The following is a 19,476-nucleotide window of genomic DNA, read 5'->3' on the forward strand; positions in this document are numbered from 1 at the left end:
CCAGCCTGGGTGAAAGCAAGATCCTGTCTCTAAAATAAAATAAAATAAACAAAAACCAAAAACAGTTGTAGTGCTTCCATTACTTCTTTGGTTCATGTCTTCACTCAGGTTTTTTCCTGATAATTTCGTCCTATATTATCGCCTCTTAAATGCTTTTAAGATGAGAGCTTTGATCTGTATGTATATATTGTAGTGAGCATTATTTATTGTTTTTAGCAGAAATGGCGGTCCCAAAAATCTTAAGCCTAATATTAATGAAATTCGAAAGATCAAAATATTATTTTTGATAATTTTTTATCTTATCACTTTCACCAAAATCTTAAAGTTACAGATTTAGCTCATTTGAAGTATAAAAAATGTCTACCATTTACCTAATTGGCAAAACTGTTTTCGAACTTAAACTAAATGGCCATATCAGACTTGCTTTCTATCAGACAGTCTGACTTCATTTTTTTGGACAAATAAATATGTTGATATGCATCTTCATGGCAACCTATCTCATTTTTGATTATGAGTCAGATGTAAATTGATTTAATTCCCTCGTATGTTGTTTTAAAAAGATGTAATTTTAATGTCCTGAACTTAATACCATTTATATTTTAGTGTCAGCACTGAATGTTCCATAAAAACCAGGACTAACTCTTTGGCAACTGAAGCCTGTTTGTGAAGACAGTGTTCCTAAATGAAAATAGAATTTAAAGTACAGACTATAGCAATAAGCACCCCCTTTTGCCCATTCATTACACTCCCATTTCTGGAGATAGTTGAGCACGATTTTAATCAAATAAAATACAATCAATTCAAATAAAAGTATTAAAAGTTTTATAAAATCTCTTCACAGTTGTATTCCTAAACAATAATTTGAATATCAAATTTGTATTAATAATGCCATTTTCTTCACTGGAAGAAAACTCATAAACTGAGACTAACTGGAATCATCTATGTATTCATCAATTTGTAAGGCAATTCTTCTCATAGTCTAATCACAGTTTTCTGTATTTCATGTATTCTGTGAAGTACAGTGGTTTCTGACAAAAATATATTAATATAAAGGAAGTGATGGGTTTTTTAACAGTACATCAGGTATCGTAACCTTTTCTATAGTCTTACACAATTTTCTAACTTTTGCAATGAACAATACTAATTTAAATTACATGAAGTTTCAAAAGGCAAAACTTTGAAATCTGCGTAAAAATATTACACTCACATTTTTACGAATACGCTAATCTTTCTTCATTAAAAAATTATTATCTTTGTAGTCTGGTACCAAAACATTGATTGTTATCAAATGATAGTACCAAAAAGTCTCTCACAATGTAACTTGATAAATTTTTTGGTACCATAATTTGATAATAATCTCAGGGGCAATGTAACTAAACAAAAATGATCACCACTTCACACTACAATATGTATAAATTCACAGTATCTCAATACTTCTAATGACACATTTCACCACTTCCAAAAAGACAGGTAAGGCAGACAAAACCAGGAGGTCCTTGGGTGTCTTGATTAAAGAAAGCTTTGCCAACATCAGCGTTTTGAATTGTCTGATGGTTTCACATCCCAGGCGCAAGGGCAAAGAATCACAGTGAGAATGGGAGTAGATAACAGATAAACTTTACTAAGAAGGGTGATTGTGACAGAAGAGGATGAAATGGTAAAATGGCAGGACTTTATAACTACATTTTCTCAGGAAAAGGTAAATATGGAAGTCAATCATCTGAAGATTGATTTCCATAAAACTGTGTCCTTAGAAAATCTTTGTACACCTGTCAGACTATGCTTTACTTCTCAGTTTGAGGATTTATAACCTAGACTGCTGTAATGGATTCCTAAAGGGTACTCTTACTTTTACCCTTGTGTCCCCCTACAGTGAATTTTCCACATGGCAATGAAACGGATCCTTTAAAAATGTTAATCAGATCATGGCACTCTTCTGTTTACAACTTTCCCAGGCTGCCCATCACACTCACAGTAAAACCCAAATACTTTACCATGGCTTACTTGGCCATGAATTACAAACCAGCTCCTGATTAACCACGATCTCCATGCCGTGTTTTTATCTTTCACTTTCTACCTCACTCAGTCTGTTCTCACCACACCGGCATTTCACCAAGGTCATTCTAAACTATGATTACTCGCAACAGCTGTTTCTCCTGCTTAGGCTACTCATTCCCCCAGGTAATTACTGACCTATTGCCTTGCTTCATCCAGATCTCTTCTTAAATTTTATTCCTTAATCATATTTTAAGAAATAGGATCATCATTAGCCCTACTCCACATTTTTCATGACTTCTTAGTTTCTATGTATTAAAAGTTACCTGAAATTATTATTTTCCTGTCTCACTTCCCACCCTCAAGTTGAATGTAAGCTTCATGAAGGCAAGAACTTGGTCTTGCTGCTGTTCACTTAATGCCTTGAACACTGCTAAATCAATGAAATAAATATTCTTCCATGTTTGCAAGAACTTATATATAAGGATCTTCATTCCTGCCTTGACTGTGATAGCAAAATAAGGGCTAACATAAAAATCATGCTGCGTACTTTCAATGGGATATGATGCCGTCATGAAAAAGAGTGAGGTAATTTCAATACACCAAAACATAAAGGTCCCCAAGGTATACTTACTCCATTGAACCTAAGACGTCATCAGATGTAAGATGTATTTATTATGTCCCAAAAAAGGAAATAATGCCTAAGATGGCAGTTAAAGGCGACACCTGTATAAAACTGGATATAGGGAAAGACAAACAATCCCACAACACAGTAATGCATAGCAAACAAACAAACAAACAAAAACTTGCATATCTCAACTCTGACACTGGTAGAAGAAAAAACAATCCCACAACACAGTAATGCATAGCAAACAAACAAACAAACAAACAAAAACTTGCATATCTCAACTCTGACACTGGTAGAAGAAAAAAAAAAAAAATTCCTGAGAATTTAAACCACAAGGCAGTTCATGTGGATTTGCAGTCTGACTCACACCGTTGGTGTGGTCCAAAACCCTCAAGTATAGAATTTAAGTAGTATCAGACTGGTAAGAAGCCCAAGGGACAGATAGAAGCAAACATTCTCTGTTGAAGAAGTGGATGTCAATCCAGGACTACAATGATTGTAAGATACTATCATAAGACACATCTCAATTTCAGTAATGTTAAAATGTAAAAAGATGAGTATCCTGTAATTAATAAAATATTAAGTGAAAAATAGAAGGTGCAGAATGCTCCCATATGCGGGGAGAAAGGGGGTCTGTATGGGTCTGTATGTGTGTACATAAGTGCACCCTTTAACATTTAGAAAATGTACGAAAAGATGTGCAGTGGTTCTAAGAAGGCAGATCTAATGTTTTGGGTGGAAAAAAATTTCAATTTTTTAATGCTATTTTAATTTTGTACCATGTATATTTATTAATTTTCCCTTAAGAAAACTTTAAAAAGCCAGAAAGTATAAAATATATCCTTCAATGTTTTCCTACCTACACTGTAAGTTCCCTTTATAGAACACCTCATCTCCAAACTGCGATATTTAAAAGTAAAATAATTAAAAAGTAAGTGATTTCTTTGCTTGAACCTGGGAGGCAGAGGTTGCAGTAAGCCGAGATTGTGCCACTGCACTCCAGCCTGGGCAACAGAGCGAGCCTCTGTCTCAAAAAAAAAAAAAAAGTAAATGATTTCTTCTCTGGGTTTGGTTGCAAATTTCATAGGAAGAATCTCGTCATTCTTTCGGAGAAACAATACCATCGACATAATAGCCCACCCATGTATATCATGAAGCACCAAGGTAATTTAAAACAATGAGTTTTCAGGTTTAAAATGATCCCTCTAAGATTTCACAGTCTAAAGCACAAAATGAACGTCCATACAAATCCATGAATGATTATAGAGACACAGAGGCCCTCCAGAATGCTTCCCCCATAAAAATGCTTCCAGAGCCTTCATAAATTTTGTTCCGTTATATCCACAGTTCCTAAAAGAATATCAGGTTGGTCATGGGTCCAAGTGACTGACAGAAGCAAACAAAGAAGGCATTCAATGGTATTTCTTGAAGAAATGTTTGACTGTATAAATACCGAATACACTTTATATAATCTCCTTTAAAGAGCCCAAGTGTTTTTAAGGGTGGTAGATTAAATGGGGTTTCACATATTCATTCAACAAATATTGATTGAATTTCTACTATGTGCCAGGCACTGTGCTAAACATTATAGATGTAAAAATATGACACGCTCCTGACCATGAAAAGCTCACCATTATAAATAATTACAATAAATGATAGAAGGGTTATAACTGAGGTATGCACGAATGCATGTGCTATGAAAACAGAGTAAAAGCCGGGCACAGTGGCTCACGCCTGTAATCCCAGCACTCTGGGAAGTTGAGGCTGGCGGATCACTTGAGGTCAAGAGTTCGAGACCAGCCTGGCCAACAAGGTGAAACCCTGTCTCTACCAAAACATACAAAAATTAGCCGGGCATAGTGGCGTGTGCCTGTAATCCCAGCTAATCAAGAGGCTGAGGTGGGAGAATTGCTTGAACCTGGAAGGTGGAGGTTGCAGTAAGCCAAGACCATGCCACTGCACTCCAGCCTGGGTGACGGCATCTCGCTCTTAAAAAAACACCAAGTATGTGTTACCATGCAACCCATTTAAAGTCGTATTACCTTAGGTTTCACTTTAAAGCCATAGCACATTTTATAATTAAAATTTTATATATGTATCTGGAGTGAAGAAAAAGGGGTTCCTAATCCAACATTTTCTAGAGCAGAATTAACAAAAAGGTGCAAATCTACACACAAGTAAAAATTAAAAGCTATTTTTTAAAGTATTCGTGAAATTAAACTCTCTTATGTCAAATTTGACATGTGTCCTATTGTTATAAAGGATGATTCCATGATTTAAACCACATTAATGTCTAAAAAGCAAGCTTAGTAAACTGTACAAACTAAAACTATAATTCTGTAAATATTCTGTTCACACACTGTAAGTGATTACACAACTATCTATTTTGAAAAAAATTCTACATACCTTTTTTGCTTTAGGACCCTAAAAGTTGGAAAACAAAAGAATTGATCAATTTTAAAGAGAATTCTGATACAAAAGTATCATGATTATGTAAGATGTTAAAATTAGAAGAAACTTGGTAAAGGGCATAAGGGAACTCTCTGTACCATCTTTGTAAGTTTCCTTGCAAATCTAAAATTATCCCAAAATAAAATGCTTTTTTAAAAACAGTTCAGACAAAACTACAAATAAGTATAGGAAAACTAAGTTCACCTACTGAAGCATTTTTTTTGTATGTAGATTTTACACTATTTCTTAGGTCAATCAATGATCTATGTTTAATGAAATGCCCTGTTACTAAACAGAGTACTAGTCAAGAAGGCACTAGTTTAAAGGGTTCAAAGGACAATAAATTATTGACCAATTATATGCGCTAATGTCAAATTTGCAAGTGTGGGAATGATCTCATAAAGAAATAACCTTTCTGTAAAGTTAGATTGATGATTTTTATAGAAAGGGAATCAGTTATTTAAAGCACACAAAGCAGCCTTGTACAGTGGCTCACTCCTGTAATTTCAGCACTCAGGGAGGCCAAGGCGGGAGGATCACTTGAGCCCAAGAGTTCAAGACCAGCCCAGGCAACACAGGAAGACCCTGTCTCTACAAAAAATTTTTAAAAATTAGCCAAGCATGGAGGCACATGCCTATGGTCCCAGCTACTTGGGAGGCTGAGGTGGGAAGATCACTTGAGCCCAGGAGGTCAAGGCTGCAGTGAGCCATGACATTCAGCCTGGGCAGCAGAGCAAGACCCCATTTCCAAAAAATGAATAAATAAATACAGCAGGCGGCTGGGTGTGGTGGCTCACACCTGTAATCCCAGCACTTTGGCAGGCTGAGGAAGGTGGATCACGGGATCAGGAGATGGAGGCCATCCTGGCTAACACGGTGAAACCCCGTCTCTACTAAAAATACAAAAAATTGGCCGGGCGTGGTGGCATGCACCTGTAGTCCCAGCTACTCAGGAGGCTGAGGCAGGAGAGTCACTTGAACCTGGGAAGCGGGGGTTGCAGTGAGCCAAGATCATACCACTGCACTCCAGCCTGGGTGACAGAGCAAGACCCAGAAATAAATAAATAAATAAATAAATAAATAAACAAACAAATAAATAAAGCAGTCAAAGCTATGATAAAATGAAGATTCTATTCAGCAACGTGTTTTAAGGCAAATCTATTCTTTTCTGGAAATTATTTTGGAAAGCACAGCATTTCAAAAAAGATTCATAGTTACAATAATACCACTTACACTTTCCTGATTAGGCTCACGTGTTTATCAGATTTCTGGTAAGGAATATGTAGGAGATCATGTGAATACAAGACACTTTACATATTTAAAGAGTTATAGGTGGGAAATACTGGTTCATCCCACAAGATTATACCATGTAAAACTGAAGTTTAACACAGATCAGTAGATTCCATCTTCTTGAAGAGTGCATATATTACAGTAATTCACTCAGCAGATATTAATTAATGATTTACACACAAGGCACTCTGAGGCACTGGAGATAGAATAGTACAGACTTTGCTGCCATATAATTTTTACAAATAGATTCTATTTTTATCATAGTTTCTATCAATTAAGAGTTAACATACTTCCATCGTGAAATAAGTACTAAACAGCTGAATATGTAAATAGCATTGCTCCGGTTCTCAAGTAGCCATATTTTAAAGAGGGGCAAATTATCACTTCTCACTTGTGCTTTTAATATAAATCAGGTTTGGGGTAAGTACATATCCTCACTCCTCCTATATGTCATAAGAGCTACTCACTATGTAGTGAAGTAGTTCTCAAAGTTCAGAGGCCATAAGAATCATACGGGAAGCTTGTTAGAAATGCATATTTATGGACTAAACGTGTATACTCTCACTCCTCTTCCTACATTGTGGTTCAGTAGATGTTATGGATTGAATTGTATCCCTCAAAAAATTACATGTTGTCCGGGTGCGGTGGCTAACAGCTGTAATCCCAGTACTTTAGGAGGCAGAGGCGGGTGGGTCACCTGAGGTCAAGACCAGCCTGGCCAACATGGTGAAACCCTGTCTCTACTAAAAATACAAAAATTAGCTGGGTGTGGTGGCATGAGCCTGTAATCCCAGCTACTCAGGAGGCTGAGGCAGGAGAATTGCTTGAACCCGGTAGGCAGAGGTTTCAGTGAGCTGAGATCTCGCCATTGCACTCTGGCCTGGGCAACAGAGCAAAATTCTGCCTCAAAAAAAAAAAAAAAAATCCTATTTTGGCTGGGTGCACTGGCTTAGTCCTATAATCCCAGCATTTTGGGACGTCAAAGTGGAAGAGAATCACTTGAGCCCAAGAGTTTGAGGGCAGCCTGGGCAACAAAGCGAGACCCTATCTCTGAAAAAAAATTAAAAATTAGCTGGGTGTGGTGGTGCGTGCCTTGTACTCCCAGCTCTTCAGGAGGCTGAGTTGAGAAGATTGCTTGAACCAGGGAGGCTGAGGCTTTGGTAAGCCATGATGGTGCCACTGCACTCCAGCCTGGGTGACAAAGTGAGACAGTCTCAAAAAAAAAAAAAAAAATTCATATGTTGAAACCTGATCCCCAGTACTTCAGAATTTGACCTAACTGGGAGATAAGGTCATTACTGATTTTATTAGTTAAATTAAGATGAAGCCATACTGAATAGCGTGGGCCCCTAATCCAATATGATTTGTGTCCTTATATAATGATAATAATAATAAAGGAAACTTGGATATATATACTCAGATGGAGAATGCCATGTAAAGAATGAAGTTTTGTTGCCACAAACCAAGGAACTACCAGAAGCCAGGAAAGGTCTGAACAGATCTCTCCCTAAGGCCCTCAGAGGTATCACAGACCTACTGACACTTTGGTCTTGTGGTCTTCCAGTCTCCAGAACTGCGAGACAATAAAATGCTTTTCTTTAAGCACTTAGTTTGTGGCAATTCCTTACTTGGCAGCCTTAGGAAACTAATACAGTAGATTTGGAGTTGAGTGGGTTCCTGGAATCTGTATTTTTAACAAGTACTCTGGGTGCATTAGAAGTAAATGTTCCAGGGGCCACACTTTGAGAAACACTGGGAGAAGGATCTAAGAAGAAGAAGAAACTTAGGTAACAAATTGGAAGGTAACAAGTAAGTGCTTACAGGGGCTACACTTTGAGAAACACTGGGAGAAGAATCTAAGACGAAGAAGAAACTTAGGTAACAAATTGGAAGGTAACAAGTAAGTGCTTACTGTTCTCCCAATTTATTAGCAATTGTAAATTGACTTAGGTTCCATTTGTATTCTGCCAGGAATGCTCTCCACTCCCCATTTCTTTTTTTTTTTTTTTTTTTTGAGTCTCGCTGTGTAGCCCAGGCCGGAGTGCAGTGGCACAATCTCGGCTTACTACAACCTCCGCCTCCCGGGTTCAAGCGATTCTCCTGCTTCAGCCTCCTGAGTAGCTGGAATTACAGGCGCGCGCCACCACGCCAGGCTAATTTTTGTATTTTTAGGAGAGATGGGGTTTCACCATGTTGGCCAGGCTGGTCTCGAACTCCTGACATCGTGATCCGCTGCCTCAGCCTCCCAAAGTGCTGGGATTACAGGGGTGAGCCACCGCGCCAGGCCTCCATTCCTATTTCTTCCCACCATTCGTGGAAACTCGTATTTATACTTTAAAACAGGTTGAAAAGCACCACTCTTTCCTTACCTTGTTTCCCCTCACTGATTTCATCATTTCCAACTTTGTGTTACCCCATTTTAGATACTTCAATTGTTACAGTTGTAAAACTGTATCGTAATTAATTTGTTTAATCTGTATCCCATAAGCAGAGCTGTCATCATGTTCTTCTTGGAATTCTTGGCTTCTAGCCTAGTGCCAAGTATAAAGAATGCACTCCATATTTTCCCTTAATTAATGAATTAAATAATTAAGTAATGACATTCTCCACTTCCTCTGGTTTTAATTACAGAAAATGTCTTGATGGAAACCACATTTAAGAAAACCAGACCGAGATACTCTCATAGCTACATGTTGGCCTGTCTCCTTGGTGAAAACATGGCAGTTGAAGAGTGCAGAAAAACAAAATGAGAAGCTTTATCATATTTAACGCAGGATGAGTACCTTGAATCACAAAACAATTCATAGTCCCACAAAAGACGACATAAAGTATCTTTCCAAAGCAGAGTAAACTGCATTAGCTTTTAATTAACTGCTGGAGAGGTACTAACACATTTCCGCCAAGTTGCTATAAGAGAATTTAGTGGGAACGTCTATCATTACTGGAAGTTACTAGGTTGGGACCAATTTTCAAGCTCAGCAACATTCGAGATCAGGATACCGTGTGACAGCTTTGACCATCTCCCGTTTGCAGAAACCGGTTTGGGACTCCTACCCGTCCGCCCGATCCAGGTAAGGAAAGCTATTGCTGAGAAGAGGGCCGACCCACCCCGAGGTATGAGTTATTTCCCAAACCGACCCGCTTCTCTGTAAAATATGACCGGCTCTTATTACATCATTTAACACTGGTGAGGCAGAATCAATGGTCGCCCCTCCACCTGTCTGCCTCATTTGCCTTGCTCACCATTAGGAGTCAAGTTCCACCGCAGCAGTCAGCAGAGTCGAAGCTGAAATTATGTGAACAAATGCTCCCGGGTTGTCCGGACGACAGGTCCCGCCCACTTGCGAGCCAAGAAAAGAGCGCAGCCGCAGCAGACTCTTCCGGCCGGCGCCCCGCCCCCTTTACTGACAGGTTGCCCTCCTCCCCAAACCCCACCGCGCTTCGCAGTAGACGTACAGAGGAGTCGAAGCGGTCGAAGGTTTTGCGGCTCCGGCGTGCCGGAAAGTGCGTGAGTGCCGGCGCCGGGGAGTTTTGTTCCATTTCCCGGATCCTGGGGTCTGCAGGCGAAATACGCTCTGGGCGAGGACCACCGGCTGTGGGAAGAGGGTTCTGAGCGTCTCCTGACCTTGACGGTTTATTTCCTAGAGTGTGTTGGGGCTCAGTCTTTCTGGGAGGGTTTCGAGAAGGGAACCGGCATGGGACTGGTTCAAGCAGCGGACACCCGGTGGGCGGCCCGGGCCACTGCGATTTAAGCCAGCAGGGGGATGGGGCTCATTCGGCAATTTAAAGAGGGAAGTAAGTTGACTCCAGAGGGTTGTTTATTTTAAGATTATTGACCTTCGGATTCTTCTCTCTGCTCTATTGTTTACTTTCTGTGCAGCGTACGTGTCCTTTTTCCTAAGAGCGCCCTAAACAAGAATAGAAAATGAAGCAATTCCTGGGTAAAATATTCCTTAACATGAAGATCGGTGAGGCCCCAAATACTCATTAGTTTCCCAAGGTCACAGACTAATTGTACTAATGAGTAGCACAACCTTCAGAATTTCAGTCTCCTCCCACACGAAGAAACGCTGGCACCTTACACCGCCAGGAAAACTACAATTAAGTGAGGCTGTTCTCAAGCCCGACTGAGTTCTCTGTAATTGTAGGGCACCCTGTTTTAGCATTATGAGACCTGAAAATACTTTTAAATTACTGGCACCATTTCTCATCTCTGAATTCTAAGTTTATAATGCTCGATCCCTTCCAGTGTTATTGGCTACATGCATTATTCATAGATAAGTAGTAGGACTAAGCTAGTCTTTATGGGTTAAAGTGTTATTATCCCCATTGTAACCTGTAACTGTTACAGGTTGTGTAATAGTTATTAGCATTTTACATCCGTATCCTGGTAGCAAGATAAAAACATTTTAATAGCGACTTCGTACAGAGTTCTTACTCAGTTTGCCGTGGCTGTTTGGTATGGAAGTTAAGGTTTCCTTTTAAATTAGTTTCAGGAAAACTAATGTTTAATGATAAAACACCTCAGTCAACTCAAATTAGGATTCTTGGGGGTAAGGAGACAGTACAGTAATCCCAAGTTACCTTAAAATAGTGGGCTTTTAGAGGAAAGGCTTTACTGAAGCTCTCACTGTATCTACCCCGTGGGGAAGAATGGTTAACAACTTTGAGCACCACATAACCCCCAGTAAAATGACAATTCTCCACTAGCCTAGAACTGAAACTGGTAAAGTCTTAACTCCTTAGCCTAGAATGGCAGCGGGGAAAAACTATCAATGGGGACTGCAACCGCTGTCTCATCCAGCGCACACATCCAAGTTTTCAGAATAATAGGGGGCTTCTCTTAGTCCTTAACTCTTGGCTCTTTACTTAAAACAGTAACCTCCATGACTTCGTGCAGAGTTCAGGAGCAGCCTCAGGCCCTGCTGAACTCAAATTGTTTATTCACTACATTGTGAACCCAAGGAGACCTGTTTCTCTTAATGGCTAAAATAAACCTAAATGCTTCAAGGTCAACTGCATAAAGATAAACTGCATTACCTGGCATGGTGGCTCACACCTGTAATCCCAGCACTTTGGGAGGCCAAGGCGGGCAGATCACGAGGTCAGGAGATCGAGACCATCCTGGATAACACGTTGAAACCCTGTCTCTACTAAAATAATACGAAAAATTAACCGGGCGTGGTGGCGGGCACCTGTAATCCCAGCTACTCTGGAGGCTGAGATGAGAATCGCTTGAACCCAGGACAGGGAGGTTGCAGTGAGCCAAGATCACACCACTACACTCCAACCTGGGCAACAGAGCAAGATTCCGTCTCAAAAAAAAAAAAAAAAAGATAAACTGCATTAATTCATGTAAGTTAACATATCAAAGAAGAACAAATTTACGTTAGCCACACTAGTTACATTTTTGCTAGGCAAGTCTTTTATAATACATAATTTGTAAAAAGACCAACAACTAAAAAGGACAACTTAAGCCAGGTCCCTAAAAGCTTTCACAAGTTACAAATTGTGAATTAAATGAAGGTGTGCTGTTAGGCATTAAACAGGTTATAGTTTGCAATTTGAAATTACTTCTATGTAGATTTAATTTTAAATTATGTGAAAAGAACATGGCTCCCAAGAGGTGTTTTTTGTTTGCTTGCTTGTTTTGTTTTGAGACAGGGTCTCAAAATGAATTTTGCCCAGGTTGGAGTGGTGGAATAATCATGGCTCACTACACCCTCAACCTTCTGGGCTCAAGCGATCCTCCCACCTCAGCCTCCCAAATAGCTGAGACTACAGGCACACGCCACCATGCCTGGCTAATATTTTTTTACTTTTAGTAGAGACAAGGTCTCACTATGTTGCCCAGGCTGGTCTCAAACTCCTGACCTCAAGCCATCCTCCGGCCCTGGGCTACCAAAGTGCTGAGATTACAGGTACAAGTGACCATGCCCAGCCTAAGAATCATTCTTAGTAAGATTATTTCACACTGCTAATGGCTGTCTGCCAAAAGAAAAAGAAGTTTAAAAAATGAAGTAGTTAATATAGTGGGTTAAATACCCTCATCTAATTTTACTCCCTTCCAAAATGACTAAATCTATAGTAAAATGATATAAAAATAAATTGGAAAAATTGGTACAGGAGATAACAGCAATAAAACTTCAGAAGCTGGAAAACAGGTGAATGAATGTGACTTAGCACACCAGAAAAACCCAATTTACTCTGCAGAATTCTCAAAAGGCACTGAAACAGGGGCCCTGAAATTGGAAGTGGACTACATGAAAGCTATTTGAGAAACACCTCTAAGTAACTCTACCCCTTTACTCCCATAAAAGACTAGAGGTTTCTGGACAAAGTAATACTAGTCCCTGGACGGGGGCACCCTCAGGCATTCTAGAGAAGCACACTGGAAACAAAATTAAGTGAATTTAGGTATAATAATGCTGGATACAGGGCCTGCATTCCTCTTTCACTTTTTAATGTTTAATAGGCAAATGCTTAGAAGACTGGAAGACTGAACTCTGAGGAACTGCCCAGCCCAGGAGGAGCAATCCAAGATACTGACATCAGACGTTCCTCAGTAAAGGCCCGCTCAGAGCACCCTAAGTGAAGCCCAGAGTCTGTATGCTTCACCCATATATACAGATGTAAAAAGCTTTTGTGTCTTTTCACTCATAAGAGTAGACAGAAAAGAATGACCAGACTTTGGAAGAAAGCTCAGAAGTGATAGAGACGAAAGCAAGCAGAAAAGCTATTTGAAGTAAAACAACAGAAAATTTCAAGAAAGCAAGAATCAGTGCACTTGGAAAGAAAAAAATGCCTACATAGTATGCTTGTTATATGAATTAGCTCATTAACTAGTAGTAAGTACAATTTTACCAGTATTAATGTAGAAGTAATGTTGGTTCCTGTGTGATTTTTTTTCCCTACGAAAGAGGAGCCAGAAAAGCAGTACATGTATGACCTTCAGCAAGAAAAGGTTATGGCTTCACTGCTATGCTGGTGGCAAGTGCCTTTCAGATTTTTTCACTGATTCAAGTGTATAGTCCCAGGGTTCCCTCCCCAGCGAGGCATACCCCAAGTTCTGTGCAGCCATTGACTGGGGGCAGGTAGAGTCACCTCTCCTACCCACGAATTGGTAGCCTTGTGGTTTAGATCGATTTCTACTTCCATGTGTTACCTCAGCATCTCTTAGCTCTGTTCTTAGACTTTGGCTGGCATTTCTATTATTTTTTTAAGTTTTGCTGAAATAGAATTGACACTGAATTACACTTATAAAGCATAATTCGATAAATTTGGTTCATATATACACATCTATATATGCATATTTATAGATATATATGTGCTATATAGTATATATACTACCTATAGTATACATATATAGTATACATATAATTTTTGTTTCCATGGAAACAAAAATAAAAGGAATTACTATGTACTATATACTATATATGTCTACTATCTACTACATAGTAGATATATATATACCATAGTATACTATATACTGAAAATGGCTACCTCTATTTGTAAATATATATTTTAATATATTTTTGCAAAGAATAGAAATGCCAGCAAAAGTCTAAGAACAGGGCTAAGTGGTGGGAAAACTACATACTATATACTATATAGTATCTATTCTAACTATATAGATATGTATATATTCACATATACGCATATGTATACACACACACACAATGAAGCCATCTCCGCAATCAAGGCAATAAATATATCCGTTATCCACAAAGGTTGCCTCGTGCATCTTTGATTCCTTCCTGGTCTCCAGCCCGTACTCCCATTCCCAGGCTACTCTATTATTAACTTCTTAGTATTTTTAACATCTCTGTAGTAGTCTCCAGCTATGCTGAGAGCAATCTGAATGGTCAAAATTAACTGTCCAGGAAGAGCAGAAGTGAAAAACTCAATAGAACACTTGAAAGATGAAAATGAGAAAATCCCCCATAAAACTGAATAAAAGGCCGGGCACAGAGGCTCACACCTGTAATCCCACCCAGCACTTTGGGAAGCCAAGGAGGGTGGATCACCTGAGGTCAGGAGTTCGAGACTAGCCTGGCCAACATGGTGAAAACCCATCTCTACTAAAAATACATAAATTAGCCATGCTTAGTGGCAGATGCCTGTAATCCTAGCTACTCGGGAGGCTGAGGCAGGAGAATCGCTTGAACCCAGGAGGCGGAGGTTCCAGTGAGCCGAGATGAGGCCATTGCACTCCAGCCTGGGTGACAAGAGCAAAACTCCATGCTTAAAAAAAAGACAAATGGAAAATAGTAGAGAAAAAAGGAAGAGAACGTGTCTAGAAGTTCAAACATCCAAATAATAAAAGTTCCAAGAAGGGAGAAAAAAGAAAATGGAGGAGGGGGGAAATCATGAATGAAATCATTTAAAATTTTTTCCCAAATTGAAGGAAACAAGCGTCCAGATTGCAAGGGCCAACTGAGTGTCCAGCACAATGGATGAAAATAAATCCATTATCAACACATCACTAACATTTCAAAATCTTCATGGAGAGGATTCTGTAAGTTTCTGGGGAGAGAGAAAAAATACATCCATCCAGAGGATCACTTACCAGGACTGCCTTGAACTTAATAGCAATGGTAAAAGCAAACAGATGAGCGACTGCTTAAAAATGTTGAAAGAAAATTATTTCCAGCTTTCAATTCTATACTCAGACAAGCTATCAAACAAGTAGAGGGAGCCAGCCATTTTTAGACATCCAGGGTCTCATTTACCTTCCATGTACCCTTTTCAAGAAGTTAGGATGTGCTCCGCAGAAACAAAAATAAAACCAGTAAATGGAACACTTTGAAATGTAGAAAATGGGATAATCAACATAGAGGATAGGCAAAATGAATTTCTGGGAGCATGGTCAAGTGAGATTCCAGTACTACAGTTGTGCTTCTTGATGTAGAGAGCAGTCAGTCCAGAATCAAGCAGTATGACTCACATTGGTGGTGGTTACCACCAAGATCCCTGCTGCCATTGTACCATCTTTTTAACCTGAGGACATTATGCCTAGGCAAGCCTGGCTCAGATTCTTACCGCCATTTGCCTTGACCATGTGGTGATGAAATTCCTGCTGTCTTCTGTGCTATGCTGACTGGACCAACTGAGGACACTTACTTTTACCCTTCTTTTTCAACCTATTCCTGAAAGCTGATGTTGGGCGTTGGTGAGCTTAAAGCAGAAAATAGTCTTCCTTCTTCCCGTTTTTGCTATGTATTGGCTGGAAATCAAGTATCAGTTCTACACTCTGATCTTCCCACATGCTTCAGTTGTGAGGACCCCAGTATTCACTCATGACATTGCAAATTAACATCTCCAGAAGGGATTCATAAAGCCTGGAGAAGGTAAAGCCAGACTAGGACTGTTTGCTTTTAATTAACAGCAGTATTGTTGCCCCTTTCCTTGCTAGATTCGTACTTGCTGCTCAAATTGCTGGAATTAAATATTTAGGGCAATGTTCATGAGTGGTGGGAAAACTAAAGAGAATAAGCAGGAAGTCACTAGAGGCTATCTTGGTAGAGATGGGGAAGGAGAAGCAATTGGAGAGGGGCACAGGGGGCTTCTAAGACTTCTAATTTTCTGTTTCATAACTTGAACGATGGGTACCCAGATGTATATTTGTACATTCATATTTTATGCAGTTTCTATGTCTAATACATATAAAAATTTAAGATGAAATACATGAAGGCACTGGTACCCTGACTTTAAAATTGTAAAAGGTGTAAATTTTGCAAAACGCCTAAAGGGGCAGGTGAAGTCACAATGAGAATCTACACTATTGTACTACGGGGTCCAACCAAAACAGGAGAGTAACAGGAGAACTTAAATTATGTAGCACAATGATTTTTAATTGAGTATGGTACTGCAATTTTAATCCATAATGATTTTTAACTGAGTATGGTACTGTCATTTTAATCCACACTTTCTGCTAGTTAACTATAAAATAACCGTTAAAACTGATCTAAAAGGCTATTTTAAAAATATAAGTTGCGGCCGGGCGCAGTGGCTCATGCCTGTAATCCCAGCACTTTGGGAGGCCAAGGTGGGTAGATCAGGAGGTGAGGAGATCGAGACCATCCTGGCCAACATGGTGAAACACCGTCTCTACTAAAATACAAAAAAAAATTAGCCAGGCGTGGTGGCACACACCTGTAGTCCCAGCTACTTGGGAGGCTGAGGCAGGGGAATTGCTTGAACCAAGGAGGTGGAGGTTGCAGTGAGCTGAGATGGCACCACTGCACTCCAGCCTGGTGACAGAGCGAGAATTCGTCTCAGAAAAAAAAAAAAAAAAGTTGTTTCCTGCTTGCCCTTCAGAGTAATTCAGCCCAAAAGTCATTATGTGGCACTGAGCAAGGTAGGCATCTGGGGAAGGGGGGTGGGGGGCGAGAGAAAGACTGGCAAGGTAGTAGCCCAGAGAGGGGGTACTGGAGCCCAAATGCAATGAGGGCCTTTGGGGGTAGGGACTTGTGCACAGCAGCAGCCTAGCAGGGGATGAGGAGGGCATCTTGTTAGGGTGAAGGAAATGGTGGCACAGGTTTTTGGAATGGGAACAAAAGGTGAGCCTTATCCAGGAGGGAGGAAGTGGTGCAGTATAAATTGCTTGAGCCCAAGAAGGGTAGGTTGGAAAAAAGGGGGATGAAGAGAAGACCATGCATGTGAGATGGTGGCAGTGGCACTCTGGCATTGGGTGGCAGAGCTCAGAGAGTAGTGTGTGTGCACTGAATGGTGAGAGCAAGAGGAATTTGATTACATAGTGAGAGGAGGGGTGATGATTATAAAAAGTAAATTTATTAAGGACAAGTGGGAACCAGACTTCTCATTGTTAGGCAAGAGTATTAAACCCATGTAAAGAGGGGAAATGAAAATAAACCCTGTAGTATTGCAATTGAATGTTAGGTAGTAGATTATATGGAAATTAATATAAAAGTCATACACACACACAACATCTAAATCTGCATGTATGTACACTTGCAGCTTTGTCACTTAGAGGACCTGGGAACAGTGACAGTCCCATGGTGATTAGCATTTCTAGCACCCAGACCTCGGTTTCTAAAACATTCCATCCAGATTATAGTTTCTAAATGCTATTCTCCATTAAAAGGACTAGGTTCCTCAGAGAAACAATTTTATAATGGACAATCTTAGCAAATACGACTCTAATTGGGTAATCAAAATTAACATCAATCACAATGGAACAAATTTCAGTTGCATCCACCTGATGGGATGCAATGTTAAGAGCTTACTATTCAACTGTAACAGGTAGTGGGAATTATTTTCCAGGTTTAGGCTGTCAGGATGCCTTTAAGGAGCCTCCTCTACTCAGTAGCATTAACATATTACACATAAAGAAGCATGATTTATCCCATTGGATGTCACCTGTTCCTCAGGGACACCCTCTTACAGGTTCATTTGGCCTGTTCACCACCAATCTTACTGCCCATCTATTCCAACCTGTTTAACTCACCCAGTTTCTGCTAGTTTTTAGCCTCCCTTTGGATAAGCAGCCATCAAGATTTGATCAGGCTTCTGCTCAATGTCCTTCAAGTGGATCTGGCCTTGCCTTGAGAGCAGGGTAAAGATAATGTCTCGTTTGATAAAGAAAACTCAGGCTCAGCATGGTTAATTAATCTGTACGTTATGCAACTAGGATTTAAATGTAGCTCATTCCACTGTGGCATAAAAGGGGGTACACGTACCTATCTGTAACAATCCACTTTCTCATCTTATTTCCTTCATCTGACCTTTCATAATCATCGTCGTCTTTGCTTAGTGTCTCGTAGGAAAAAGTCAATTCTGTGACAGCAGGTTATTTTATCTGAAGTGTTTATAACTATATCCCAGTACGTGGAACAAAAAAGTTCAAGAAATATTTACTGAATTTTTCAGAAGTTATTTTCTCAGTGTATATAACCTTTTTTGATTTTTTTAAGACTACAATGCAGCTAACTGCAAAAAATTTTCCTTTCTTTAGGCATGTTACGCATAAAAGTGGATAATTTACATGGTAAATGAAAATGGCCAATTCTTTAAGAGGAGAAGTACTAAAACTTTATAAAAATGTAAGTAATTATGTTGCCAATTTTATTAAAATGTTATTATCTGACATGGATTGTTTAGAAATACATAATCTTTCTTTTTGAAGCTGCTGTATCTTGGACGAGACTATCCAAAAGGAGCAGACTATTTTAAAAAGCGTTTGAAGAACATTTTCCTTAAAAACAAAGATGTGAAGAATCCAGAGAAGATCAAAGAACTTATTGCACAGGGCGAATTTGTAATGAAAGAGCTAGAAGCCTTGTACTTCCTTAGGAAATACAGAGCTATGAAACAACGCTATTATTCAGATACCAACAAAACTAATTGATCATTACTACTTTAATTTAGCTGACAAACAGCCATTGATCATTACTACTTTAATTTAGCTGACAATCAGTGCCAGCTGTTTATGTGTACCAGATAATGTGAATTAATTCTAACTTAAAATGGGAAGATATACATATTGTGTAAAAAATCCCTGAGCTGCCCTACTGAACTAAATAGGTTTCAACTTCTGTTCATGCTGAGAAATTATCAGCAACTTAATGCTCAATTTTGATACAAACATAGCAATTTAGCTATATTACCGATTATAAATTAATGAACACCCAATTTTGAATGAAAATACAATACACTTAATCCTGTAACTTAATAGGACTTAGCCAATTATTTTTAGCTTATTTCTCCATTTTACTGACAAGAGAATGCCATTTACTGAATATTTAATCAGCAAAATAATTTCTTATTTCTCTTAACTTTTGAAAGGAATCCCTTTTTTTTTTTTTGACCCAATTTGATACATTAACAGCACATACTCAAGGTTCACTCCAAAACAAAGTTTCTGACAATTATTTAAATATAGTTATAGAAATAATGTGTGGAGTTATTCTGACTTTGAAATAGCCTGCTGGTGACTGGCATTACATACATAACTATTCAATTATTTCCATTATTAATGTTGCTGCTGCTACCTTTGGGCCTAAAACCAAGTCATCTGTTGTGTATCAATTACCTTCTTTGATAAAAGGAAATAAATAATGTTATCTATTATTTTGTCATAAAGACAGATT

The 19,476-nt window shown here is 39.1% G+C and overlaps 2 protein-coding genes across 13 annotated transcripts in view; one reads left to right on the plus strand and one right to left on the minus strand.

Moving 5' to 3' along the window:
• The window catches only part of CASC1 (cancer susceptibility 1), an 80,741-nt gene extending 71,049 nt beyond the window's left edge, over window positions 1-9,692 (minus strand). For 3 of the 6 annotated variants that reach the window (XM_021922114.2, XM_003906118.4, XM_009180395.2), the window contains exon 1: window positions 9,608-9,692. In XM_021922114.2, coding sequence (XP_021777806.2) covers window positions 9,608-9,610 — 3 coding nt within the window. In that variant the 5' untranslated portion in view covers window positions 9,611-9,692. Of the gene's footprint in view, window positions 1-5,029; window positions 5,048-9,607 lie in introns of all 6 variants that reach the window. The other 3 variants (XM_021922113.2, XM_003906117.4, XM_009180394.3) reach the window with 2 other exon arrangements.
• Window positions 9,650-19,456, plus strand: ETFRF1 (electron transfer flavoprotein regulatory factor 1). 7 transcript variants are annotated; one of them, XM_017945746.3, is made up of 5 exons: window positions 9,759-9,868; window positions 12,840-13,212; window positions 15,521-15,714; window positions 18,342-18,429; window positions 18,513-19,456. In XM_017945746.3, exons 4-5 carry the CDS (start codon window positions 18,379-18,381, stop codon window positions 18,732-18,734), a joined length of 273 nt encoding a protein of 90 aa, XP_017801235.2. In that variant the 5' UTR covers window positions 9,759-9,868; window positions 12,840-13,212; window positions 15,521-15,714; window positions 18,342-18,378; the 3' UTR covers window positions 18,735-19,456. The 7 variants fall into 7 exon arrangements, with proteins under 7 accessions (XP_031506216.1, XP_003906172.2, XP_017801235.2 ...); XM_017945748.3 differs by having other exon boundaries at window positions 9,770-9,872; XM_017945747.3 differs by lacking the exon at window positions 15,521-15,714.
• Window positions 19,457-19,476: the final 20 nt, after the last annotated feature.

Source organism: Papio anubis, chromosome 9 (genome assembly GCF_008728515.1).
Source record: "Papio anubis isolate 15944 chromosome 9, Panubis1.0, whole genome shotgun sequence".
Lineage (NCBI taxonomy): Eukaryota > Metazoa > Chordata > Mammalia > Primates > Cercopithecidae > Papio > Papio anubis.

Excerpts from the sequence above, each read along its gene's own strand:
- ETFRF1 (XM_031650356.1), top strand. The coding sequence starts at position 9,669 with ATGCTCCCGGGTTGTCCGGACGACAGGTCCCGCCCACTTGCGAGCCAA. Across the intron at positions 9,873-15,520 it reads TCCGGCGTGCCGGAAAGTGC|CTGATGTTGGGCGTTGGTGA; the intron begins GTGAGTGCCGGC and ends TATTCCTGAAAG.